Raw genomic sequence first — 26,114 nt, forward strand, 5'->3', positions numbered from 1 at the left:
TCACTGGAAGCCGGGATCGGGCCCTAGATAAGCCAAGCCCCAATCTCCCCCCATCCCGGGAGGGAGGGGCAGCCTTCCCCAGCCGGTCCCTCGCTGTGCGCCGGGCGGGTAGGTGCTGCAGTGCCCCGACTGGCCGCACGGCGGCGCTGCCGGCCCCGGCCCCCACAGTGGTTCCGCGAGCGACGCTCGTGCCCCACGTCCCCGGCCCACGTGCTGTGCGGTGAGGCCGGAAGTGGGGGCGGGACTCGGGAGGGCGGCAGGCTGAGGGGGGAGGGGGCAGCGCCGCGACCTGGCACCCCCGGCGCGGGAGAGGCGGCAGCGGCGATGAAGCGAGACGTGCGCATCCTCCTGGTGGGGGAGGGTAAGAGCCGGGCCCTGGCTGCCGGGGGGGACGGGATCCGGGGCACGCTGGGTAAAGGGGGGCAACTGAGGGGAGTGGGAGGGGTCTCGGCTCACCCCGCAGGGTCAGCCTGGGTAAGGTAATGGGGACAGACACCCCCCGCAGAGAGATCAGCCCCCCCGGGGCACGCTGGGTAATGGGGACAGACCTCCCTGCAGAGAGATCAGCCCCCCCCCCCCCCAGGGAACACTGGGTAATGGGGACAGACACTGCCCTACCACAGAGAGATCAGTCCCCCCTCGGGGCTCTCTGGGTAAAGGGAACAGACCCCCCCTGCAGAGAGATCAGCCCCCTCGGGGCACGCTGGGTAATGGGGACAGACCCCCTTGCAGAGAGATCAGCCCCCCCGGGGCACGCTGGGTAATGGGGACAGACCCCCCCCGCAGAAAGATCAGCCCCCCCGGGGCATGCTGGGTAATGGGGGCAGACATCCTCGCCCCACAGAGAGATCAAATCCCTCCAGGTCAGACTGGTTGCAGGCAATCTCCCCTCTCTCCTCCTGCTTCCTGTCCAGGCAGGAGATTGGAATTGAAGATGGTGATGGTGGTGGGCTGGCGGGGAGGAGTTGGACAGGGGGAGTTGGGTGACTGGGCCCAGGGCTGTTGCTAGCGAGCCCTTCTGCCCCATACCACGCTCCACACACTGATGAACACTTCCCCTGAGAGTGGGACGTGGGAGTCATCATCCCTGATGTCCTGTTGGGGAAATTGAGGCAGGGGTAGGGGAGGGGCTCACCCAAGGTCATGCAACCCATCAGCCCCAGGGCAGGGAGTGGAGCCTGGCTCTCCTGCCCCCCAGGCCTGTGTTGTAACCACTAGACCATTCTGCCTACTTTGGCCTATATCTGGAAGGAATCAGATGGTAGGAATTAACCTACCATCGCCTTGTGAATTAGGGCAGAGGAGCCCGGCCTGCCAGGAGCAGAATTTTCTGTAAATTAGCCCCAGTTATGAAACTAAGGCTAGGTCTACACTACGGGGGGGGTCGACCTAAGATACGCAACTTCAGCTACATGAATAGCGTAGCTGAAGTGGCGTATTTTAGGTCGACTTACCTGGCTGTGAGGACGGCGGCGAGTCGACCGCTGCTGCGCCGCTGTCGACTCCGCTTCCGCCTCTTGCCGCGGTGGATTTCCGGAGTCGACAGAAGAGCCATCGGGGATTGATTTTATCGCGTCTTCACTAGACGCGATAAGTCGATCCCCAATAGAGCGATTGCTACCCGCCGATTCGGCGGGTAGTGAAGATGTGCCCATAGTGACATCCGAAGTCCCTCCTGCTCCATCCATGACTGCCAGGGTGTCTGGGATGTCCCATTGACCAACCCTAAGGAGCGGGCTGCTGCTGTGCTGGGTCTCCATTGCCGATTCAGTGGGGAAGCACTTACAATGTACAAATTTGGTAACAGGAAAAGTTGGGGGACCAGATCCTGCGTTAGTGTAAACTGGCCTCATTTCACTGAAGTCAGTGGTGTGACACAGACTTACACTGGCTAGGGATCTGCCCATGTTTCTCCTTTTAACAGTAACTGACACCACATACACTGGATTGTCCATTAACGCTGAGATTACTGAATGTGTCCCTTCCCTATTATAAAGTGTGGCACAGTTGTGATCAGCAGAGGTGCTTGAGCTGGGATCCCTCACACTTTTAAAGAGGGGAGGCTGGTGGTAGAACATGCTCTGCAAGGCACATTTCTTTATGCGGTGTTGTGGAGGGTGGCTTTGGATGGAGTTGTTAGATTCCCATGAGGAAGAGGCAGGTTTTGCCCTGCTGGCAGTTTGTATTTACTTTTGTCATGTGGGACAACAGCACCTTGAGCCCTGGACAGGTGCCCCCTTTTTATTGTTGTACTGATCCAAAGAGAGGAAAGATCTCTAATGTGTGAAGTGTGGTGGATGGGCATAACTTTAAGAACCTTACATTCCCTGTTTGAAAGGTACGTCAGTGGGGTTCCATTGGGTTTTGGCATTGCATTTCCCTCCTTTAGAAAGAGGGGCAGGGAGCAGGAGAAAGAATTGCAGCATCTCAGGCTTCTGCTTGTACATGTGCTTCACAGAGGCACTGGGGCAGTATTAACAAGCATGGTTCTTGCTTATAGGGCTTCAGCCATGGGATCCAGTGCCAGTCAGGGAGTGGGTTAGGGAAACGAATGGCAGTAGGATTCAATCCTTGCCCATTAATTTCCCATAATCCTTAAACCAGCGTGTTCTGGGATGTAGAGTCCTACCACGGAGGAGACTTAAAATGGTCAAAAGTCCCTCATTTGAAAAATACGACTTTACGTGTGGGGAGGCAAGAGGGCTTTGAGGTCCTGGCCGGATGTGAAGGCCAGGAGAAGGCTTGAGCCAAGAGATGTCTTTTAACCTTGGTTTCAGAGATGCACCTCAGGGCTTGTCTACATGGGGGCATTTCCTGGTATAATTGTACTGCTAGTCAGCTGTAGTTCTACCCCTCTAACTCCCCATGAGGACACTTATTCCAGAGGAAGAGTGCTTTTCCAGTTTATTTTATGTCACTCTGAAAGTGATGTAAATTAATCTGGAGAAAGACACTGTCTTCTTCAGAATAAGTGTGTCCATGTGGGAAGTTAGACCAGTATAACCGTACGCTCTAGGTATGCTGGTAAATTCCCCATGCAGACCAGCCCCCACAGCTGTGTGTGCATAGGCGTCTCAGCTGGGACGTGTGCAATTACAACCTAGACATTTCCCACTGTTCCAGCTCCATGCAGCATTTTCAAACATTAATAACGTTCCTTTTTTTCATACTTAGCTCTTCACTGAGAGCTGCGTCTGTGCCAGCTTTCAAGGTGCAGCGCTCTCGTTCGGTTTTTATTATTTATTCGGAGCTTCTTTTAAAAAAGTGCAGCCTGTTCAGGAGGCAATTGCGTTCTAGTGGTGTTAGCACAGAGCTAACAATCAGGAAACCTAGGTTTGATTCCTGACCGCCCCAACGTGCTGTGTAATGTCAGGCAAGTCCTTTGACCTCTTTGTTTCTTGGTGACCCCATTTGTAATCCCCCACCTTTGTAAAGCTCTCTCCCAGCTAGTGCTTTCCATCCATAGAAATTCCCCTTCTTATTAAGGAGATCAACAAGAAGTGGGACAAAGTAACAGCAGTTTATAAACAGAGCCGTGAAGCCTGTCCAGGCTACAGGCAGAAGAGAAGGAAGGAATGGATTACACCCAGCACATGCAACACCATAGAAACCAGACGAGCCCTGAAGAAAAAAGTTTTAGACACACAATCCCAGAAGCTAAAGGACAAATACCAGGAGCAGTATAGCAAGGCTCACCGGGAAGTGAAACGCCTTGTGAGAGCAGACAAACAGCATTATATTGATAATCTGACAACACAAGCAGAGGATGCAGCTGCTCGTGGTGAATTAGGAACTGTCTACAAAATGACACGGCTTATCAGTGGTAAACGGCAGACACCAACAAACATTCTCATCAGGAACAAACAAGGCCACCTACTAACAACCAAAAAAGAACAAGAAATGCGCTGGACAGAGCTTTTCAAAGAATTGCTGAACAGGGAGCCACCTAAAGAGGAAGCAAACATCCAGGAGGCAGAAGAAGATCTTGATATCAACACAGACACCCCAACTAAGGAAGAGATCATTCAAGCCATCAAATCCTTAAAAAATGGGAAAGCTCCTGGCAAGGATAACTTGAATGCAGAATTGTTCAAGGTAAATCCTAAATTAGCAGCATCTATCCTGGCCCCTCTATTTACATCAGTCTGGGAAAGGGAAAAAGTGCCAGATGAGTGGACCAATGAGTGGTATAGTGAAGATACCAAAGAAAGGAATTCTCAGTGATTGTAATAACTGGCATCACACTTTTATCTGTGCCAAGCAAAGTATTGTGTAACATCATAGTCCAGCATATATCAGAGGCAGCTGATCGCGTTCTCAGAAAAGAGCAAGCTGATTTTCAGAAAGGGCCTAGATGCACAAACCAGATCTTCACTCTACGAAACATAATAGAACAGTGCTTAGAATGGCAACGGCAACTCTACGTACATTTCATAGACTTTGAGAAGGCTTTTGATAGCATTCACAGGACCAGCCTATGGCGCATTCTGCGGGCATATGGAATTCCTTTCCATATAATCAACGTAATCAAAAGCTTTTATTTCAATCTTACATGCAGTGTTGATCACAGTGAGCTCAGTTTTGAAGTCAAAACGGGAATACGTCAGGGGTGTGTCATATCTGCAGTCCTTCAACATTGCCATTGACTGGGTAATGTGGCGTACAACAGAAGACATGCCAAGAGGCATTAAATGGACACCCTTCTCATCCCTTGAAGATCTGGACTTCTCAGATGATCTTGCTCTCCTATTACATACCCAACAACATATACAAGAAAAAACAACTCGATTCAACGCATTCAGCCAGCAAATTGGATTGAAAATCAGCTGCAATAAGACAGATATCATGACCATTAATATTGCCTCACCATCACCAGTACGGATAGAGGATTATGTTCTTACCAATGTAGAAACATTCACATACTTGCGCAGCACCATCAGCCAGGACAGTGGAACAAGTCAGGACATTGGAACAAAATCAGTAAAGCCAGGAACACCTTCAGGAGCTTAAATACAGTCTGGAAATCATCAAAATACAATACTAAAACCAAACTCAAGATTTATTAGAGCTGCGTACTTTCAACACTACTTTATAGTGCAGAATGATGGAGAATGAGAAAGTATGACGTGTCCAAACTGTCCGTACAACCTGCCTCAGAAAAATCCTCCATATCTTTTGGCCCAGTACAATCTTAAACCAAGATCTATTGACACAGTGCAGCCAAGGATCTGAGCACCATCATTGCTAGGAGGCATTGAAGATTGATCAGTCACGTGCTTCAAATGGAAACTGATTCCATCACCAGAGTAGCAATAAGATGGACACCTGAAGGCAAGAAAAAATTAGGCTGCCCAAAAATAACATGGCGAAGAGCTGTGGAAGCCGAGCTGAAAAACCTGGGGCACAGCTGGGGAACCATTGAAAGACTTGCCAGAAACAGAGAGGAGGGGAGGAGCGTTGTCGCTGCCCTAAACGCCAGAGGCGTAATAGGAACATGATGATGATGATTAAGGAACTATCTTTGTCATGCTCTCAGAACTCAAAAAATAGCTGGTGGGATTTTCCTCAAGCTTTCCAAACAGGTCCCCCTGTAGGCTGAGCTTGAGCAGAGAAAATTGCACCCCAAAGAGCAAATGCTCTGGGAAGTTAGGAGTGTGTGAAAGCGAGGTTAGCTTCTGAACCGTTTACTGATAGGAAATGATGGTATTTATTGGTGGGGGGCCCTGGTGGTAATGTGGCAGTGGTTCCCCTCTCTGCTTCTCAAAACAGTTGGGACTTCAGGGTTAAGGGCGGGTGTGAATGTTGAAGGGAGCCTGTGACCTTCAGTGGTTGTAGGAAATTTCACCCTTTAGCCTCTGGGCTTGGAATGAATTTGTCTTCATCTCTTTTCCCCAACCCCCCACCCCTCTGCTTTGCCACCTGGATAGATTTCAGCCCCTAGCATCTGATGGCTCTGCCACCTCCATTCCCAAATGCCAGGCCTGCAAAGGTCCAGCCTGAACCTCCTGCTTTTCTTTCTCTCGCAGCCCGGGTGGGGAAGACATCGCTGATTATGGCTCTGGTGGGCGAGGAGTTCCCTGAGGAGGTGAGTGAGGGGCAGTTTACCTTTCCTGTGTGTTTTTAATGCATCCTGGGAGGGCGAATGTCTGTCTGTCATGGGGCAGAGGCCAGCAGAGCCTCTAGATGTGAGACCAGCGTTAATAGGCTCATCTCTACTGTCCAGGCAGAATGAGCCTGGAGCAGCAAAATCTTTACTGCCTTTCTGGGGGTGTGACTGAGTCTGAGAGGCAGGCTTCTCCACTTTGGTTTTCTTACCGCAGTCCTGCTTTGGAGAGCAGCCTGCCTTTGTGCTCTAGGGTGCCTGGGTCTTTCTCTGTAGCCTGCTGCTGTTGGGCCTTTGGAATGAGCAGCCCGACTGAACAGCTGTCTGCTCTGGTCCATGCATTGGCCACTAGAAGATGCTTCCCTAGTCAGCCCAAAGCAGGGTCCCTGTCCCTCCTAGCCTCAATGTGTCCTCTCTAGCAAGGCAGTTCAGGCTGCTGTCCCTGGTCCAGCTGGGAAAGTCCCTTGAAGTGGTCACACTGTGTTCTCTGCTCTTCTGTGTACATGCAGAGAGCCCCGAGCTGCAGTCATCTGTGTGAAATGCAGAGTAGCCAGCCTGCCTTCATGCACTGTAGAGCTCCTCCCAGCTCCAGGGCATGGGCTGCTTTAGAAAGGGAAAACATAATTAGCCCAAATGGCCAGTGTCTCCCCCTGCCGGGGGAGCAGATGGTCTAAGTCCCTGAGCCCCTTGCTGGCCCTCGGTGACTCTTGCACTGCTGCAGCGTGAGGCTCGGCTTGGTGGGATAGATCTAAATGCCTGTCCCGTTTCCACAGCAAAGCCCAGCTAATCGGCTTAATGCTCTTCCCAGGCTGCTGGAAGGTCAGTGCTTCAGGTCAATGTTTGTGTAAGGTTTAAGGGGCGATGGAAGTGCTTAGGAGTTTATCTGCAGGCCAGGAAGGGGGAGCTTTGCCCTTCCACGTCCCCTCTTCTCATGGGCAAGAGAAGGTAGAATCGCCCTGTCTGGAGCTCCCCTGGGCATTAAGTGTAGTGCCGTTTCAGCCTCTCCCTCCACGGTACACCGCCAAGGCTGGAGATTATCTTAATGCAGAGCCAGTGAGGTGCACAGTGCAGGCCAATAGTGAGTTGTGCCAGAGCATCGACTGGCCCCTGCCCTGGATCCACAGCAGAACTTGGGCTCAGATGTGAGTGCTGGAGTAGCCCTGAGTGAGAAGTCAGGCATTACTCCTTCTGCTAGCTAATCAACAGGCTGGGAAGTAACGCCCACTTGCCATGTCCATTCACTCCTGGGCTAGCTTCCCCCGTGACCCAGATCTGCCCTGGTGGGAGCACCTCCTGGAGGAGAGCAAGGCTGATCCCGTGTCTCCCACTCCTGAGCTGTGGCTGTTTTGAGGCATGTGCTGTGGCCTCAGAGAGGATAGTGCTGAGCTTCAAAAGCTCATGTAGTCCCTGACCCCTCCTCTTTTGCGTCTTTAAGGTGACAGAAGTGTTGTGTGTCTCTATGTTGTATTCAGCATATACCTGCCTGTCATCTCCCTCCCCCTCACATGCTGTGCCCTGGGGCTTGCTCCTCCTCACGCTGCCCCGCTGACCGTGTCTGTTTGTTTTGAAGGTGCCCCCTCGTGCAGAGGAGATCACAATCCCAGCCGACGTCACACCTGAGAAAGTCCCCACCCACATTGTGGACTACTCAGGTAGGGCCCCATTGCACCTTCACTGCTCCACCTCTGGCTCTTCCTACTCCTTCCGTCCTCACCAGAACGCAAGCTGTGTACCCCACACTATGCGCAAACCCCTTCCCAGCTGTGCCATGCTGTCAGTTCACGTGGACTGTCGTGAAAGAGGTGGCGGCAGCCGGGTGACTCTGCCTTTTTCCCTTTCAGAATCAGAGCAAACGGAGGATGAGCTGCAGGAGGAGATCACCAAGGTGAGTGAGGATAGGAGGCTGGGGCAGCTGGGTTTGAGATGGCAAGTCAGGGTATCTGATTCTTTGTCTCTGCAGCCTGCCCATCAGCTTCGCCGAGCTCTGCGATAGGCCATCTCAAGAGTAGTGTTGTCAGTTTTGTTAACAGTTTGCATAACCTCTTCCCTCTTCTCACGGAGCTAGCTCAAGGTCAGTGCTCTTGCTTTCTGAAGTGATTGCCCAGGGGGGTTCTCAGGAGAGGCAGAAGACTGGGCATTGTGGGCCTGGGCAAGACGGCATGGTTTGATCATCAGAGCAACCTTCTGGTGAGCAATCTGTGCTGATCCCCAGAAGAGTGGACTGGACCCAGCTGTTAGCAGTTCTTGGCAGGTCTGGCAGATTGAGTGAGGGCAGGAGGGGGAAGTCCCGTTGTTATGGCTAATAAAACTGGACGTCTTTTCAAATCCTTGTTTGAGCTCAGCCTTCTGCCCTCTCCAGCCCGGAGATCCCATGAGGAAGGAACTAGGCTGGAGGGGTTGTGTGAACCTGCTCCCTCCACCCCGCCAGAGCAAGAGTGTATACAAGAGGCTTAAAGTGGTTACATTAAACCCTGCCTAAACCCTTGCGTCTTTCTGGGATTAGCAATAAACTCTCTCCCGAAAGGGGCAGTGATCTGCCCGTCTGCTCATTTAAAAGCACTCACACTGGTGCCATCTGAAGGGGGGGTCGTGGTGGGATTGGAGGGGAAGGGCAGGGACCCAGGCAAAGCATAACAAGCAGATAGAAAAGCTGATCGTGGCTTGGTGTAGTGGCTGGGAGCTGTGTGGGGTGTAGCACATGGTGGTAGTCAGGGTTAGGGGTTCTGCCCCAGGTGGGGAAGGTGCTGGCTATCTCTGTGATCCTACAATCCAGCACCTAACAGTGGCAGCTCCAAGGCTTACCCCTCTGCTGAGCCAGAGCAGGGCTGCCGAGATCCCTGGTTGGTCACGCCGAGGTGGGTATGGACACTTGATAGTACCCATCTGTCCTAGGAAGAAATTGATGCTCAATGAAGGCAGAGAATGGAGGGGAGGGATTTCTTCATGCTTAGAAATCCAACATCAGGACACTGTCTGCTTAGGGGCTTGATGCTGGGGTATGGAGTCTCTCCCCAGTTCAGAGCCAACCCATGTTGTAAAATCCACCCTCACTATTGGTGTTAGCAGGCTGCCTTGGCAGTCTGAGCGGAGAGGGCTGGCTGAGGGATTCGTACTGCTGCCCAGCACTGCAGCTGATCTCCTCTCCCGCCTCTGGAGCATAGTTGAGTCCCATTATGAGGATGGGGGTGGGGGAAGCTGCCAGGGCCACTCGCTGGGCTGGACTGTGAGTGACACAGTGTCAGGCTGCTGGGCTGTGCCTTTCAGCAGCAGCTGGGTCACTGAAGATCAACCCGTAATGAAATCGGAGCTCCGGCCTGGTGCCGAGGGTGGGTTTTGGCAGCTGGAATTACAGAAAGCATCTGTTCAGTTGAGAGCATCTGGCTTCTCAAGAGCTTGCAAACAGCCTGCGGAGCAGCCTATCTTGGTATAGGTGTGGTGTGTGGGTGTGTGTGCAGGGAGGGGCGGGCGTTGGTACAAAGTCCAGGGCAGTGGCGAGCCTGCCTCGTTGTTTGTGGGAGGCCTGTCTGCTTGGTGATAGAGCTGTACCATGCCTGGGCCGGGCCCTGCCCTCTCCACACCGGGAGAGGAGCATGGTCTGCGGCACACACTGGCTGTCAGATAGAACAGCCTCTGCCATGCCTGAGCGATGGGCATTCTGGAGTGTTACCCACGGCTCATCCTGCTGTTCTCTCTACAGGCCAACGTGGTCTGTGTGGTGTACGATGTCACCGTGGAGGCCACAATTGAGAAGGTAATGGGCTGATCCAGGCTTGTGGGCTTCTGACCCACAGTGTCATGTCTGGCCTCGCTCTGCTCTACTGCCTCCCCCTGCCCCCCAGGGATCTGCCACAGACCATGCCCCAAACACTGCCCTGTTCCATGTTCTCCATGGAGGACTACATGCTTCTCAGCCGCAGTCTGGGCTTCCTGGGGTAATTTGATTGCTCTTGCTTCTTGCTGAAGCCACTAGCTGGTTGTAGTCTCCAAAACATGCCAGCCCAGCCCCATCTCCCCAGCTCTGTGTGCAAAGGGAATGTACTGCCAAGAGTTGGTCATTAGCCAGCCCACTTTTGCTCAGAGCCATCACTTAGCACCTCGTCATTAGCAGCCACAGACAGTTCCTAAAGTGATTCAGAGCATGGAGTGCTGGGGATTTCTTCAGACACGATGGGACTCCATCACGTCAGACAGAGCAATTCCTGCCCACTCCAGGTGCAACCCAGACTGGATCACTGCCAGCCCACCACCCCAGGAATTGGCCTTGACCCCTCTGGGCTGCAGCCTGCATCCTGTTTATTGTCACATGCACTCTGCTTATCTGTGGGGTTACAGTGGAGCAGATGGGCTGTGATGATGAGGTGGTTGTATTGCCTCAGCTCCCTGCTGGCTTCTAATTAGTGCACACGCCACATCCCCACCTTCTCTGTCACTCACAGCAGTGGCCAGTCTGTTCTAACAGGGCTTTCTCCTGGTTTGCCTTTCAGATTCGGACAAAGTGGATTCCCTTGGTGAATGGGGGAGTTGAAAAGGGTTCCAGGTACTGTACCAAACGCAGCTTTTCTGGAGTCTGGGAGGGAAGAGGGCGTGCCAGTGGCCCAATGGACCGGCTCTGGGTCCTGCTCCCATATAGCTCCGTGTGTTGGCTGTGCACACAAGCACTTGAGCACAGCCTGAGGATTGCTGGCTGTTTGACAGGGACTTGGGAACTGGGGGATCCTGCAGGGAAAATAGCTTGGCACTGCCTGGGAGCTTCCTGCGAACGGCAGTACACAGTATTAGGGGGCAGTTGTCCAGCTCGTGGGCCCCACGTCTGATAGAGGTGGGGAGAATCTGGAGGCTTTTCCTCCTCTCAGGGTCTCGCTGCCACCGAGACAAGAGGATCTGCTGGTGAGATGCCTCCTGATGTAGGGGAGCAAGTGAGTTGCTGAGTCAGCGCAGGACCGCAGAGACCTAAGCTAACTGTGGCTTGCTTGGACATAAGGTCGTCTCATGTGCCCAGTAGTCTGGTGAAAACATCAGCAGGACCAACCAGCCTGGCTTGTTCTGGCTGATCCGGTGCCTGGTTCCAGCAGCTGGAGGTGGAGGAGCAGTCAGGGGGCTGGCAGTTCTGTTCCTCTGAGTGCTCTTCTGACCAGCCGCCCTAAGAGCACATGTGCAATATGGAAGCCCAGATGGGAATTGTGTGATAGGGAGACAGTGTCAGGCCTTGGCCTCTGTCTTTCCTCTCCATGACACTTCATCTCTTCTCCCTCCTAGAATCCCGATCATCCTAGTGGGAAACAAGTCTGACCTACAGTCTGGGAGCTCCATGGAGATCATCCTGCCCATCATGAACCAGTTTTCTGAGATAGAGACCTGCGTGGAGGTGGGAAATCAGTGCACTGTACTTTGTCCGTCCCTTGAATGTCTAATGTTAATTACTAACAAGAGGCCTTGTCCCCGGTTTCATGGGCTGTCACCACAGTGACTAGGAGGAACAATCTCCACCCTGATTTGGATCTGCCTTTTCAATGCTGATCCTTGAAAGAGCCCCAGCCCAGCCCTGGCAGGGATCCCAGTCTCCTGGGCCCGGAGGGAAACCTGACAGAATTCTCATTGGCTTCTGGGAGCATGAAATGGGCCAAGTGAAACCAACATGTAAATGAGGAATTTCCCTTTTTGGTTTGTTTCCTAGTAACTGTCACTGACTTCAGTCCATGCCTTGATCTAATACCTGTCTGGAGCTGAGGCTCACATCTCCCTTGTGCCCTCAGCTCCATCTTCCGTCTGCCCCCAGGCCTTGCCCACTCACGGTCCCTTTCTCTGTCGTTGCACTAGTGTTCGGCCAAGAACTTAAAGAATATCTCTGAATTGTTCTACTATGCCCAGAAAGCAGTTCTGCACCCGACAGCCCCCTTGTACGATCCAGAGGAGAAACAGGTAATCGAAGCCATCCCTGAACCCCAGTCAGCCTTGCTCTTCTCCCTCCCAGACATCCACGCGCTTCCCAGAAACCTTCCAGATTCTCCCTGTGCACCCTCAATCCTCTGGCATGATTGTTCTTAACTGCTGCCTGATTCTCCTTGTCCTCTGCCAGTCGACAGGCCCCCCCTCCTCTCAGCAGAGTTAGCCCATTAAGCATCCCCCCTCTGCTACTGGACTCGCTGTGTGCGCGCTGCACCCCTCCGAAGGTGCAGTTCATGGGGTGCCAGGGCAGCTGTTCTAGGGGAGCTGAAGCGCACCCTGGGAGTCTCTCACCCAGAAGTGCCTCTCGCGCACATCATGCCATGCTGCTCTGATACAATAGATCGATCACCAGCCCCACCGAGAGACAGAGTGATTCGGAGCCCTGAGAAGGCTTCCCCGGGGAAGAGTGTGTGAAGCCTGGGACTGTTTAGTGAGGGGATTGATGGAGGTATCCAGAATAATGACTGGTTTGCCCCTATGTCCACCTGGTTCCAATGGTACAAGAACAAGGGGATGTCCAGTGACACTGAAAGGTGGCAAATAGTCTTTACGTTTAGAAAAGGCAATACTTTTTTGTGCAACATATGGCTAGCCAGTGGAACACTCTGCCACTGTATGTCATTGAGGCCATGAGCATAGGAGGACTCTGAAAAGGACTGGACTTTTATATGGATAACAAGATCATCCACGGTTATGTTAGGGGTCACACAGAAGGGAGGCATGCCTTCATACTTCAGGGCACAAGCAGCCTCTGACTGATGGGTTAGGAAGAAAATTCCCATGTGGGCTGAGGATTGTTCAGAACTTATCCCTACCTCTGCAGCAGCAGCTCATACTGGCCATTGTCAGAGCCAGGGTGCTGATCTAGGTGGACCGTTGCCCTGAGCCTTTGAAGGTGGGTTTGTGGGAGGGAGCACTGAGCAGAAGACAGCCTCTTCATGTGCTTTTCACTATGACTCATTATACCCACAGCTGCGACCGACGTGTGCACGAGCTCTTACACGGATTTTCAACATCTCAGACCAGGATAACAACCAGATCCTAAGTGACGATGAGCTCAACTACTTCCAGGTACGGACTGCTTAGCGCTTGGATTTCCAGAGGGTCCCCTGTCCCTGGACTGTGATATCACCATGACCACTGCTACAGCAGCTGCACACATCCCCTCCTGCCTGTTCTCTGGAAAGCCTCTCTGATTCCTACTTTCTTCTAACTCCAGGGGAAAGAGAGAGTCCCTTGCATGGCACATTGAGACCTGTTTGGATTCCTGGTCCTTGATGCCAAAGGGGAATGCCAGCAGCTAGTGTTCTGGTACACAGAGATCTGTGTATCTGCTCGTCTGTCTAGAGAAGGGTTTCATGCCCACACACTCTGAGCAGGGCCGAGCAGAGCAGTGGAAGGGATTGCTCTGTGATGTGTGAAGCAGGATACCCCTAGAGAGTAACAAGGAGTTCTGCTGCATTGGCCAGCTGAGGAGTAGGGACTCATGTAGCAGGAGTAAGGCAGAGCTGGCAATCCATGAGGTGAGTGGAGTTTGTCTTCCTGTGATTCAGTGGCAGGTTTTGCTTGGCGTCCCAGGGTGTGCATAGGTACTGGTATAGCAAGAGTTCGGCAGCTCTCGGGAAGCAGCCTTCTAGGTGAAGTAGAGAAATGGAGTAATTAAGGGTTCGGGGGGAGGGCTCTGGAGTGGGTTTTAATTCCTTCCCTCCCTTCCGGAGAGCTGGAAAGAGACAGGGAGTCTGTCTGCTGGCAAGGGGCTTTCCTGACCTTGCCCTTGTGTCTCTCGGAGATAGAAGTCCTGCTTCGGGAATCCCCTGGCGCCCCAGGCCCTGGAAGACGTGAAGACAGTTGTGTGGAAGAACACCACGGATGGGGTGCAGGACAATGGCCTGACGTTAAACGGTAACTGAAGTGGGCAGCTTTTGTGTTGGTGTCACTGTCTCCTTGCTCTGTTCCCGGCCACTCTCCCCTCTGGCACCTGGGAGACAAGCGTTGGGCTGGGCAGAGAAGGAAAGACCATAGATCTTCAGGAACATGGAGCATGGGCCATGGCTTTGTACCCCGCCCCACACACCATAATGAGAAAGCTCATTGGGCATCTTCTTGGATGAGCTGGTGCTTGGCGTAGAGCCCCAGAGCCGCCTGGTTCAGGGCCCAGCTTTCCCCGAGGAAAGAGGGGTTCCTTAGGGAGCGTCCTGTTCTGACTTTGCGCTGAAGCACCTTGCTGGCTGGGCTGAGCGGAGCTTGCCGCTCCATTGCACCATAGTGCTGTCTGCATGGTGTGTGCCGTGCGCTGAGACCCTGCCTCCCTCTCTGCTCACAGGCTTCCTCTTCCTCAACACCCTCTTCATCCAGAGGGGGCGGCACGAGACCACCTGGACCATCCTGCGCCGCTTCGGCTACGCTGATGAGCTGGAGCTGACGGACGACTATCTCTACCCGCTGTGCGTACAGGGCTCATCCTCTCCGACGCTGGGGAGGGGTTGGCAGGCTGGGGATGGGGTCCCCTAGGGAGACAGCTCTGAGGCATCTCGATGAGCCTTCCTTTTCAGCCGCCATATTCGTTTCTGAGGAGGCTCGGGATCCCTCTTCCATCCTAACTGACCTTCTCCAACCATACGTGGTCTCTGAGCAGCGAGGTTCTCCTTTACTCCCAGTGGGTCTGCATCACTTCCTGCCCCAGTGGCCTGGCAAGGCAGGAGCTGGAATCCAACCTGACAACAGCGCACAGCACCCAGTCCAGTTCTCTGGCAAGGGCAGAGTCACGCTCATTGCCCCTGCACTGGCCTGTCTGGGAAGTCAGGATGTGGGGGTGGACAGACCACTAACCCCAATGACGCTGTTGATTCCACTGGTGCCCACAGAGGGGAGCAAATGCGGCCGTGACTGTGAGTTTCCAGTGAAATCATTACGGGGCTTTTGAAGTCTGTTCTCTCTCGGCAAAGCTGTTTGGAGCAGTAAGCTGTCAGCTCAGGGTTCAGCTGGGATCTTGCAGCTGCCTCCTCTTCTCTGATCCCTGTCACGCCCCCAGACTAACAAAAGGGTTTGTACTGTGAGCTAGAGAATCCTATCGCCAAAGCAGCAGGGCTCGTGGGGGTAGAATAGGGCTCTCACCATTGGAAGGGGAGCTCCTGTGACTAAAGCACTGTTGTGACATATCGGGGTACAATTCAGGCTAGTGGGGGCTGTGTCACCCCTGCCCTGCAACCTTTGGTGCCTTACAATGTTTTGCTGAAGCAGCTCCCAACTGGGCTGCTGCCAAACAGCCTCCAGCATGCAAGCCATGCCCTGAGTCTCTCTGTGTAGCTTCAGCCTGCCAGCCACATGTGGGTTACACTCTGGCTCTCACAGCCTTGGTTATATTTCAGGGTGACCCCAGCACACCCCCAGTCCCAGATTTCTCCAGGAAACGTATGTACAGCCCTCTCCTGGGCAGTACACAATATTTTAAGTCCTTTGTTCCTTAAAGGGTATAATATGCCAGCTGATTATCTCAAATAGTGACGCAGACACGTCAGTTTAAACACACTGGATTAGATAAAACAGTAAATCAAGTTTATTAACCACAGAGAGAGATTTAAGTGAGTACAAGTAATGAGGCATAAAAGTCAGAAATGGTTACAAGAAAAATCAAGATAAGACATTTCTTAATACCTGACTTAACAGATGATACCAGATTCAAGCAAAGTTTCTCACCTCATGCCCTCTTCAGTCTTACTGACCAACCCCTGTAGGTCGGGACCCGTCCCCCAGAGTCCAACGAATGCTTCCTTTGTCGCTCCAGGTGCAGGGAGAGAGAGGAGGGTCCCTTGGGGGTGGTTGTCACTCCTTTCTCTAGTTTCAGTCCCTCTCTTGAAAAACATTTCCAGCTGGGCACCAGGAGACTGTCTATGTGGAAGGATGTTCCTCGCTGGCTTTTTCTCACCTGTTGGAGCTGCTTGTTTGTTTTCCTTCCTGTGTGATGACTCTGTTTCCTGCTTAAATGCAAATGAAGCGGAGCACACATTCCTTTGTTGAGGACAGACCTGTTTGCCAGCCTCGGTTTGGGTGGGGCTGTGGGGTTTGGAACGTGTTGATAACTTCATACAGGGAACTCTTGTAAGGTCACATAGTGTTGCCACACTTCTATTAACAGGACGATATTGACCAGCAAACTGAGTTTTCAAATGGTACCTCACAAGACATGCCTTGTACAAAACTTATTGCACTAGCGTGTAGGGTGTGAAGACGGGTGTATTCTGTCACGGCCACTCTGTCTCTTGCTGAATACTGCACTTGGAGCTCATGGCAGAGCAAAATCAACGCAGGAGGGGCTGTGGCAGCATTACCCCCCCCACTTAGATAAGCATCCCAGGCCCAGGGAAGAATCCTGTATTCCTGTAAATCAGGGGCACCCAAACATCACCAGTTGAGAGCTGCATTAGCAACTTGCTCATGGACTGCGCCCAGTTGCTTTGAAATGGAGCAGATTGCAGCCAGGCCACTGGGATCAAGATGAGGCATAGTCAGCTGGGAGCTGTAGTCTCTTAAAACCATTGTAGGGCACCAGGGCCTGCACTCTGGCCTCCCCTGTTATGGGTGTTTGGGAAGTTGGGTGGTTGTGACACCACTGACCCAGGTCCATTGGAGCTGTGTGCAGGTGGTTGGCCTGTTTGACTCTGAGGGCACATGCAGCCAGTGAGAACTACTGCAACAGGCTCCGTTCAGAGGAGCCAGACCATGGGCCAGATCCTCCCTTCTCATGGAATTGTTTTGTGCTGTTGGATGGCGTGGAGCAGCCAGAGTGATTCCTGTGCTAGTCACCAGGCTCAATGAAGAGAGGTCTGAGTGGACGGCCCCGGTGTGGGAGTTAGTGTGTCCCTGAGTGCCTGGTTGACGGGTTGCACTGACTTGTTCTCTCTCCCTCCCTGCAGGTTCCGCGTGCCCCAGGGCTGCTCCACGGAGCTCAATCACTTTGGATACCAGTTTCTGCAGCGGATGTTTGAGAAGCACGACAAGGTGAGCTGGGCTTGGCAGGGAGTGGGGAGCAGGTGGCTGTCAGGCTGTCCGGTCCCCCTGTGAGTACCCTCACAGTCTCGCAGACATGCGTAGCTGCCCCTGCGCTCTTGCTCACAGGTGCATCTTTGTAGCTGCTCTGCACGCAGTCCCATCTGCTTATTCTGTTGTCCTTGCATTCTCCTTCCTAGGGGGGATTGGGGTAAGGCAGCCCAGGGCCGTCCTCTTTCGCACAGAGAAAGCATCTTCGTCACATGCGTATGATCTCTGGATACAAAGGCTATTTTGCAACGCATTGTAGCTAGGAGTTAAACCAGACTCTGGAAACTCCAGCTGGTGCAGAGCATGCGTGCCAGCTGTCTGACCAACACAGCTTGTTGAGAGCACACAGTTCCCGTGCTCTGATCACTCTAAACTTGACTGGATGCTCAGTGGGTAGCCATTAAAGTCTGGGTCTTGATAAGCTCCCTGCGGCTGGGGCTGGGCTGTCATGGAGACTGCCTCTCTCTGCATAACCATAACCTATGATAGCGCCCACCCTCGAACAGTGGAGTTCTTAGTAACAAAGGGGAGGCTACTAGGAATTGGTGACAGAGCCACCTTGGCAGCTGGCCCACAGCAGTGGAACAATTATAAATGACCACACACCAGACAGCCATCAGGGAGCGCACAAGGCCCAAAGAGGGGAGAAGGAAGAAAGCAGTTTTTGCTCTTTTCTGGCTCTTTGAAGAGTGAGAGAAGAGCGTGCCAGCTCTGTGCAGCTTACCCATCTGGGGCGTGATGCTCCGGTTCCGCAGTGATGTGCACTGCATAAAAAGCCAAGCCCCTGTGTGCGCTGAAGCAGGCCAAGCCTCAATTCTGCAGCACTCCAGTGTGGCAAACTGATAACTCTGTGGCAGCTTCCTTTACATATTTTAAAAAGGAGGTTTCTTGAGTTCAGTCCAAAGGCAAACAGCCCGATCGCTCATTGCCCCATTATTTGGTTATTAAATTCCATGTTACACTGCTCCTGCATTTTCCATTCCCGACGTGTTACTGCATCATAGAAGCTCTCTGGGGCAAAGCTGGCAGCTGAGTGATGGGCAGTTAGAGCTTTTGGCCCCTGAGAAAGTGTGGAAGGAAGTTGGGGATTGTAGGGTAAGCACATGGGCTGGGTGTTTCGGCTAAAATGATCAGCAGTGAAATAGCTGTTGACACTGAAGTTACCATCTCTAGGCTTCAGGGTTAGCACTCCCCTGAAGAATGATGTCAGTTTCACACAGGATAGATGTCAGTTTCAGACTCATTCAGACTTTCTGCAGACTCAGGAAGAGGACATTGCATTGTTTTACAGGTGGCTCACATTGTGGAGGGTGTCTCTGCAGCTATGAGGATTAGAAATATTTTTTTCAACAAAAGCTTATCCGGAGCAAAATTCTGCAGCAGCAAGTGATTTCTTCACCAAGGTGTGCAGTCACAGAAACACAGAGTATATGGGGCTCTGTCTGGGCCCAGATAAATACATCACTTAGGCCTTATTAGCCAGCATGTGTGCATATAGAGCTGTGCACAAGAGTGTATCCATAATGCTCTGGGTCTCCAGGTGGCTCCCGCTTCAAGCATCAAATCTCCCTTTGTGTTTCCAGGATGGAGATGGAGCCCTCTCACCTGTAGAACTACAGAGCTTCTTCAACGTCTTCCCCTATGTGCCCTGGGGACCTGAACTCTACAACACGGTATGCACCACTGATAAAGGCCTGCTTTCACTGCATGGATTCCTCTGCCAATGGACGTAAGCGCAGTCCCTCTCCATCCCCCTTACTCCAGTTCACTTAGCACATCCCTGGCTCCATCAGGGTTCTCTGTAACTGGCAGTGTTCTCTTTGCTTGGATCCCCCAGGCTGGTATCCTATCTGGATGTCCATCACTGCTTAGAGTACCTGGGTTACTTGGGCTACCCCATCTTCTCTGAGCACAACTCTCAGACACAGGCCATCACAGGTACGTCATCCCTCCAGTGTCTCCAGCATTGCCTCTGCTATCCTTGGACTCTTGGTGCCCACCTTCCTAGTGCTAACACTGGGCTCTCTGCATCCCCTACTCCAGTTACCCGGGAGAAGAGAATCGACCTGGAGAAGGGTCAGACCCAGAGGAACGTCTTCCTCTGTAAAGTGATTGGCCCCAGGGGCACCGGCAAGTCTGCGTTCCTGCAGGCCTTCCTCGGGCGGAACCTGGCTGTGAGTATGCATGCTTTCCTCCCCCCAAAACCCTTTGTCTCTCACCTGGAAGCTTGAAAAGATGAGGGCTTCAAACTCCTCCTGTGTCGCTGTGCATATGTAAAGCAGTCCTGCGCATGTACTGACTAGGGGCTGGGAGCCCAATGCCTGGAGTATCAGCAAGGAGACCCATTAATTCATCTACTTCATCCCTCTGGCCAATGCAGGATTGTTCCCTACAGCACATTCCCTCATGCTTTATTCCGACTAGTTAGAATGTCCCAAACAGTGAGGCTCCCACCAGTTCTTGTGGGTGGAAGATCTGGTAGATCTCACTGTTTTTTCCTGATATTCATCCTAAGTTTTCCTTCATTTCCTGGAGCAGAGCAACAAATTCCTTCCTCACACTGCTTCCTGCACTAGCAGGCCACTCTCTGCCCTGGGGTTGTGGGGGAATCGCCCGTTCCCTGGGATGAATGGAAGAGGAAGCATCTAGTCTTCATAGCTGCTTACTCAATAAGTTTGTGTCCTCTCTGGTTCAGAGGGCAGCTTGCTGTGAATGGCTTTGTGCATGTGCCAGAAGCACAGGGAGGGCTGGACCGCTCCCCTGTAATAGTTTTGTCTCCAATAACAGGTTGCTGTAGTGCTTGGGGACTCTTGGGACAATGTTCACAGACCCCAATCCATGGTAAACATTCTCTCTTCCTCATGGCTGTACTGCTGTTGTCCCCTTCCTTGCAGGCACACAGGGAGTCCCCGGGAGAGCTGTCCTTCTATGCAATCAACACTGTCCAAGTCAGTGGCCAGGAAAAGTATTTAATAGTAAGTCCCGTGGAGCAGGAGACTGGGGCAGCTCTTGAGGATGGACTAGCCGCTTCCTTGGCCATGCGGAGAGAGCAGAAAGGCTTCATGGGGATCTTAGAGATGTCTCAATGGAAATGGTCATGAGGAGGATGCAAGCGGCATTTAAGACCTCTCCAATATGCAACCCTCAGTCTGAAGAGGCCATTCTGAAGTATCCTTATGGTTTCCAGTGCTGTTTGCTTTGTCCGGTAGTTAAAGATCTATCTCTGCTAGGCAACCACTTTTGGGTGCTCTCTAGAGGTGTGGCATATGCACCACCTACAAAGAGGCATGGAGAGGTTAGTGACTCATCACGGGTCATAGAGCAGGTCGCTGCAGTCCTGACTCCCAGCCCTCTTCTATAGCAGCTAGATCACAGCAGCGTATGGGGCTTCTGCAGCTGCCCTGACATGCTGTTCCTGTGACAGCCTGGGGTTGGCATGACCTGTGCATTGGCAGGAGAAGTGTCACAGTCTCCAGCCGCTGTGTGATCTCCTGGCTTCGTGTGCTCTTGGCTATCTTCTCTTGGGCCACTTCCCTTTTCTTTCCTCTGCTCCAGTTGTATGAGATTGATGTGGACACGGAGTTCATGAAGTCGTCGGACGCGGCGTGCGATGTCGCCTGCTTAATGTACAACGTGAATGATCCCAAATCTTTCAACTATTGCGCCTGTATTTATAAGGTAAGCATCACGTCCTCCCCTGAGCAGCAGCCCCAGTCCCTGGGAAGGAAATCTGCGTCCTGGGAGGGGCAGGCCGTGCCGTACTGAGGATCCCTGCTTGCGCTGTCCCATCTGTCAGTGCTGGCATCGTGACAGCAAAGCACTACTAGTGCTGCCAGGGATCCTGCAGTTGAGCCCCCTCACACCAGAACTCACTTGCTGTCCTGCAAGGTGATCTTCCCTCCACCCCGCCACATCCCAACTTTGGATTCTGCTGCTCCCTTTCCCCTCGACGTTTAGTGGGTGATGACCACTTCCCTTTATCTCCCTGTCGGGACCTTTGTGTCTCCTACACAGCAACACTACATGGATGGACAAATTCCCTGTATCTTTGTCGCCTCCAAGTCAGACCTGCCAGAAGTGACTCAGCAGCATGGACTCTCGCCTGCTGAGTTCTGCTACAAGCATCGCCTGCCGCCACCGTTTTACTTCACCTGCAACAGCCCCGGCCTGCCCAGCACCGCCATCTATACCAAACTGGCCACGGCAGCCGCCTTCCCGTTAGTACTCGTTCGGAACCAAGAGAGAGCGTGGGCAGGCAGAATGCATGTGGGACTGAGGGGTGCATGTTAACAGCCTGCAAATGTTATCGGCCCATGTTATGGCACTTAGATGGTGATGAACGGGATCCCTTTTAAGCCAAAAAGCACTTTAAATACATCAGTTTATTTTTATTTTATGGCTTATTGCTGTCAGATCTGAGCGCCTCACACATTCCTAAATGTATCTTCCTAGCATGCCTGGGAGGTAGGGAAGCATTACTGTCCCCATCTTACTGAGGCATAGCACGACATGCCTGATAGCACTTACAGGAAGTCAGTGGCAGAGCCAGGAAAAGAGCCCAGATCTGCCTTAGCCACAGGACCAGCCTTCCTCTCCTTAGTGTGAGTAGGGTCTGCAGAGGGCGTCTGTAAAAACAGCACCTTCGCTCCCACTGGCCTGCCACATGTGGGCATCAGGTGTGGCCTCCTTATAAACTGAAAGAAGTGTGTAGCCCTGCACAGCCAGCTCAGCTGTGGGGGAGAGAGCTGGATTCTGCTCCAGCCCCTGCACCGCCAACAGAATTGTCAACTACGTTCCCGTTGCAGGATCTTTATTGTTGATGCGTGAGTTGGAAAGAGCCTAGCGGGAATTTCCTGTCCCAGGCACTGAGCTTGCAGCTCTGGCATCGGTCTTGTATTTTCCCCCTAAACTGATCAGATTTGTACTGAGATCAGTAAACTGGAGCCCCATGAGGCCGTTTGTACAGAGTTGCTTTCTGGTGTAGAAATGGGTCGCCCAGTCAAGCAGATTTAGGCTCAATATTTAGGTTTGGCAAAAGAAAGTCACTAGAAAAGTTCCTGGGTAGACCATTGCCTGCAGTAAGAGCATTGTTTTAGTAGAGTGGAGCTGGACAGTGAAACTGACCTGTCTGGTTAGATGCAGGGAGTAAACTCCTACTGGGAGTAAATTAGATTGTTAATTCTAGAAGAACGATAAGCAGATACGAGATTTTTTTCGTTGGTCTCCATTCAGTAAACATTTTTTCTTTTAGCGCTGACGCTTTTTTCTCCACCATGTTAAAATTTAAATATTCCTAATATATCTAGGAACTTCGGTATAAATAAATAACAGGCGTAATGGAGGCCCTGGGATTGGCTGTTCTTTGATTCAGCAGTGTATGAATAATGGATTTTTCTCTCCTCCTTGGGGATGTGCCTGGAGTCTATAGAATTGGATAATGCAGGCTTGCTAAGGCAGCTGACTTGCATGGGGAGGCTTGGTCCTGTCTACTTAACATCCTTGCAACTGCACCGTAATGCATTCTAGATGGGCAGGCTCCACCGACCTGTCCTGTGGGCGACTAGTGGCCTTGATCCTCCAGGGCAGGGGGTCCCCCCCCTTTGAAAATATTTCAGGCTGTGAGGATCCCCCCCTCCTGCCCAAAAAAGTGTTAGCAAATTACTGTACATATCGACGTACCATATTTCAAGTTCCCAAATAGAGGCCACGGGGAGGGCAGGTACAGCAGCGGCCACGCTCCGTCCGGGAGCAGCAGTGCAGAAGTAAGGGTGGCAGTACTATACCATGCCACCCTTTGGACAAAAAAGAGGTCATGCCTGGGAAAATCCGAATATATGGTAACCCTGTGCTAAGGGTTAACTAAACACTGTAATGAAATGCAAAGGATCTAAAGATGATCGTAATATTTTTTGTGATTTCACAACCCCCCTACAATTGTCTTTTGGGTTGGGACCCCCAGTTTGAGAAACGCTGTTCTCTAGGGCTTTCCAGTAACTGCCACTTCTCAGCAGCCCGTGGTGGGTTTGATGTATTTTGATCTCAGCGTTGAAAGGTGTAAATGCAGCTTGGCCTAGAAAGGAAGAGGTGTAACTCCTGGTTCGCACCAGTTACTTCAATGATGTTGTGCTATTTATACCCTTGCTAAGAAAAAAGCATGTCGGTAAAGCCTGTATCCATCCCACCCGTTCATAAATACACTCAGAAAAGCAAAGGAATGGCTTTATTCCATTGTAATCTGCTCTGATGAGCTACCAAATTGTCCTCCCCTCCCCACCCCCTTTGTGCTTCTGCTTTTCAGGTTCTCTGCTCTACTCAAGGGGTGAGGCTAGCTCCATCGTCCTCTGGGCCATGCCGGTGCAGAGCGCTTATTCCAGCACGACTGCTCTGGAAGCCGAGGGCTGGCCATAGGAGTCTATCGCATGGCCAAGTGCATCCTGTCCTCTTGGGCTGACAGTTTCTCTAGTGTCTATGTGGTTGTAGGACCTTGTCTGTGCAGTTCACTGAACGGCTTCTTGTCTGTTTCTTTGCAGTCACCTGAACGACACCGAGCTGGGAGCTGCTTCCTTCTGGCTCAGGGTAGCCTTGGGAGCCAGTATTGCTGCTGTGGTAGGATTTGCACTTTACAAAGCGCTGGCAAAGAGCAAATAAGGAAGAAGAGAACTGACCTTCCCTCCTCCCCCTCCCAATGCTTACCTAAGACAGACACCAGCTTCCTTCTCCTACTACCATGCACCCAGGTAGGCGGGATCAAACTGGCCATCCCTGGACCCCTGGGAGGAAATTCCTTCCTCCCCCAAACCTGATTTCAGCACCAGCAAAGCAGACCCACAAACAGGATCCTCCAGACCTAATGACACCAACCACCATGGCCAAGAACGTTGTTCTCCTCTACACTTCCAATGTACCCATCACTAGGGGTTTGACTCCAAACGCTCCATTGCTCAACGTTACCCTCAGTCCACTCTGCCGTGGGAATGTCATGGTCTCCCCTTGCCATGTCTGAGCATCTGCAGAACCTGGAGTTCAGTCTCCCTGGAGCTTTGAGGGGGTCACCTGTGTCTCTTTTAATATTGTTTTTAAGACCAGCTCAGACTTGAAACAAACAACGCGCCCTGGGAAAGCTGTACATATCTTTCAGACCAGGGATGGCAGCGATCACGCCTGTCCAGTCTTTTATTCCCAAGGAAGGTATCATTTTATATCACAGTGTGATTCATGGGGACTTCCTGGAGCCCGCAGGGACTCTGCAAGCACCAGAGTTGTGTTTTCTCTCCTCTGGGGTGGAGCTCTGCAGCGGGCTCGCCGTCCTGTCCTTCTAGCACAAGGTCTATCAGGAAACAACGGACAAACTGGGATTTAGGAAGCCGAGGCTACCTAGAGAATGTATTGTCAAAGGTGCCGCCTGGAGGGGGATACACCCGTCGTGCTCCTTGCCGTCTAGTAGCCATCTAATGTCTCCTGGTATTTATTGGCATATCCTTGTGTTGACTGCTGGCCAAACCCTATTGTGGGCAGTTGTCCTGAATACGTCCTTACCTTAGGGGCATTGTGACTCTCCAAGCTGCCGGAGTTTAGCAAAGCTCCACTTCTGGAAGCATTGTCGCTTACAAGGTGTTCCAGGGACCCTTCGGCGCTTTCCACATGTCCAGGGATGCCATCAGATCCAAGTTCATATCGAAGCCTTTACAATGGTCACCAACAACCCCCTTAGATTAGTAAAAGGGAACCTTTGAAAACCTAATGTACTACTTCCCTTGGCTTTGGGCAATGGAAATTGCTTCGTTACTTTCCCTTTCTGGCTTTCCTGCACTACCTCAAGGCTGCCGCTTTGGGGTTGCAAACACTGCAGGGGTAGAGGGGTTTGGATTGGAACCTGCCCTCCTGTTTTCTGTGACTTTTACGTTCAATGTCATTAAATGACTTTTTAATAGTAGGCTTTATCAGATGTTTTTTTAAATTCCATTTGGGTCTAACCGACCTGTGTCCCCGTAAAAGACCCATTGTGACCTCACTCCAGTGTCAACCAAAAGCAATCACTAGAAAATGATTTCCAGGTGCTCACCGCCTGCCAGCTCAGCCAAGCTTTCTAGCAGCTCCTATTCCAGCCAGTCCCACCATGCACAGGTATGGGGGATTGCTGCCTGGCAGATCCTTCGCCAGCTTGTCCCATCCCGCCCTTCACAAGGCTGTTTTCCCTTTTCCTACCCCATCCCGCTTGGGTCGCCAGTATTAATAGGCATCATAGATTCATAGATTCTAGGACTGGAAGGGACCTCGAGAGGTCATCGAGTCCAGTCCCCTGCCCTCATGGCAGGACCAAATACTGTCTAGACCAGGGGTCGGCAACCTACGGCACGCATGCCAAACACGGCACGCGAGCCGATTCTGAGTGGCACGCTGCCTGCCCGGTGAGAGGAGGAGGAGGGGCGGAAAGCGCCACGCTGGGGGAAGAAGCGGGGGAGGGGGGAAGCTTGGCTGACGCAGGACCAAGCTTCTGCCTCCTGCCCCGGCAGGGGAGAGCGGTGGGGGGTCCCAGCCCCCTGCCCCACTCAGCCCCACCGCTCTCCCCTGCGGGGGCAGGAGGCAAAAGCTTGGTCCTGCGGCAGCCAAGCTTCCCCGCTCCCCCGCTTCTTCCCACAGCTTGGTGCGTTCCGGCCCCTCCTCCTCCCCCTCCCTCTCCCTGCCGGCGATGGCCCTTGCGAGGGGGAGGGGGAGCGGAGCAGAGCCGAGCGGCAGCGTGCTCGCTGCTCCGTAGAGCAGGCAGAGAGAGGTAGGGACGGAACCTGGGGGAAGGGGGTGGAACAGGGCATATCCCTTCCAGCCCCTGCCATGACCCGCTCAGGGCAGGGGGCTGGGAGCACCCCCACGAGCCGAGCACCCCAGCCCTCTGCCCTGCACCCCCACACACACAACCCCAGCCCTCTGCCCTCCACCCCCCCCCACCCCCCCCCCCCCCCCCCCCCCCCACCCCCCCCCCCGCCGCCCCCCGCACCACCACAAACCACCCCCCCCCCCCCCCCCCCCCCCC

General features: G+C 52.7%; 1 protein-coding gene across 1 annotated transcript; it reads left to right on the forward strand.

The window, feature by feature from the left end:
* Positions 1 to 281: 281 nt before the first annotated feature.
* Positions 282 to 25,019, forward strand: RHOT2 (ras homolog family member T2). Its single transcript, XM_024199089.2, has 19 exons — positions 282 to 361; positions 6,027 to 6,085; positions 7,674 to 7,755; positions 7,945 to 7,988; positions 9,801 to 9,854; positions 10,588 to 10,640; positions 11,360 to 11,468; positions 11,921 to 12,022; positions 13,022 to 13,120; positions 13,843 to 13,951; positions 14,373 to 14,493; positions 16,963 to 17,047; positions 18,670 to 18,815; positions 18,924 to 19,024; positions 19,130 to 19,260; positions 19,981 to 20,061; positions 20,642 to 20,764; positions 21,101 to 21,303; positions 23,617 to 25,019. The coding sequence occupies exons 1-19, from the start codon at positions 325 to 327 to the stop codon at positions 23,732 to 23,734; spliced, it is 1,857 nt and encodes a 618-aa protein (XP_024054857.1). The 5' UTR covers positions 282 to 324; the 3' UTR covers positions 23,735 to 25,019.
* The last annotated feature ends 1,095 nt before the right edge of the window (positions 25,020 to 26,114 follow it).

This window comes from Terrapene carolina, unplaced genomic scaffold (genome assembly GCF_002925995.2).
Source record: "Terrapene carolina triunguis isolate 2854851 unplaced genomic scaffold, T_m_triunguis-2.0 Scaffold93, whole genome shotgun sequence".
Taxonomy (NCBI): domain Eukaryota; kingdom Metazoa; phylum Chordata; order Testudines; family Emydidae; genus Terrapene; species Terrapene triunguis.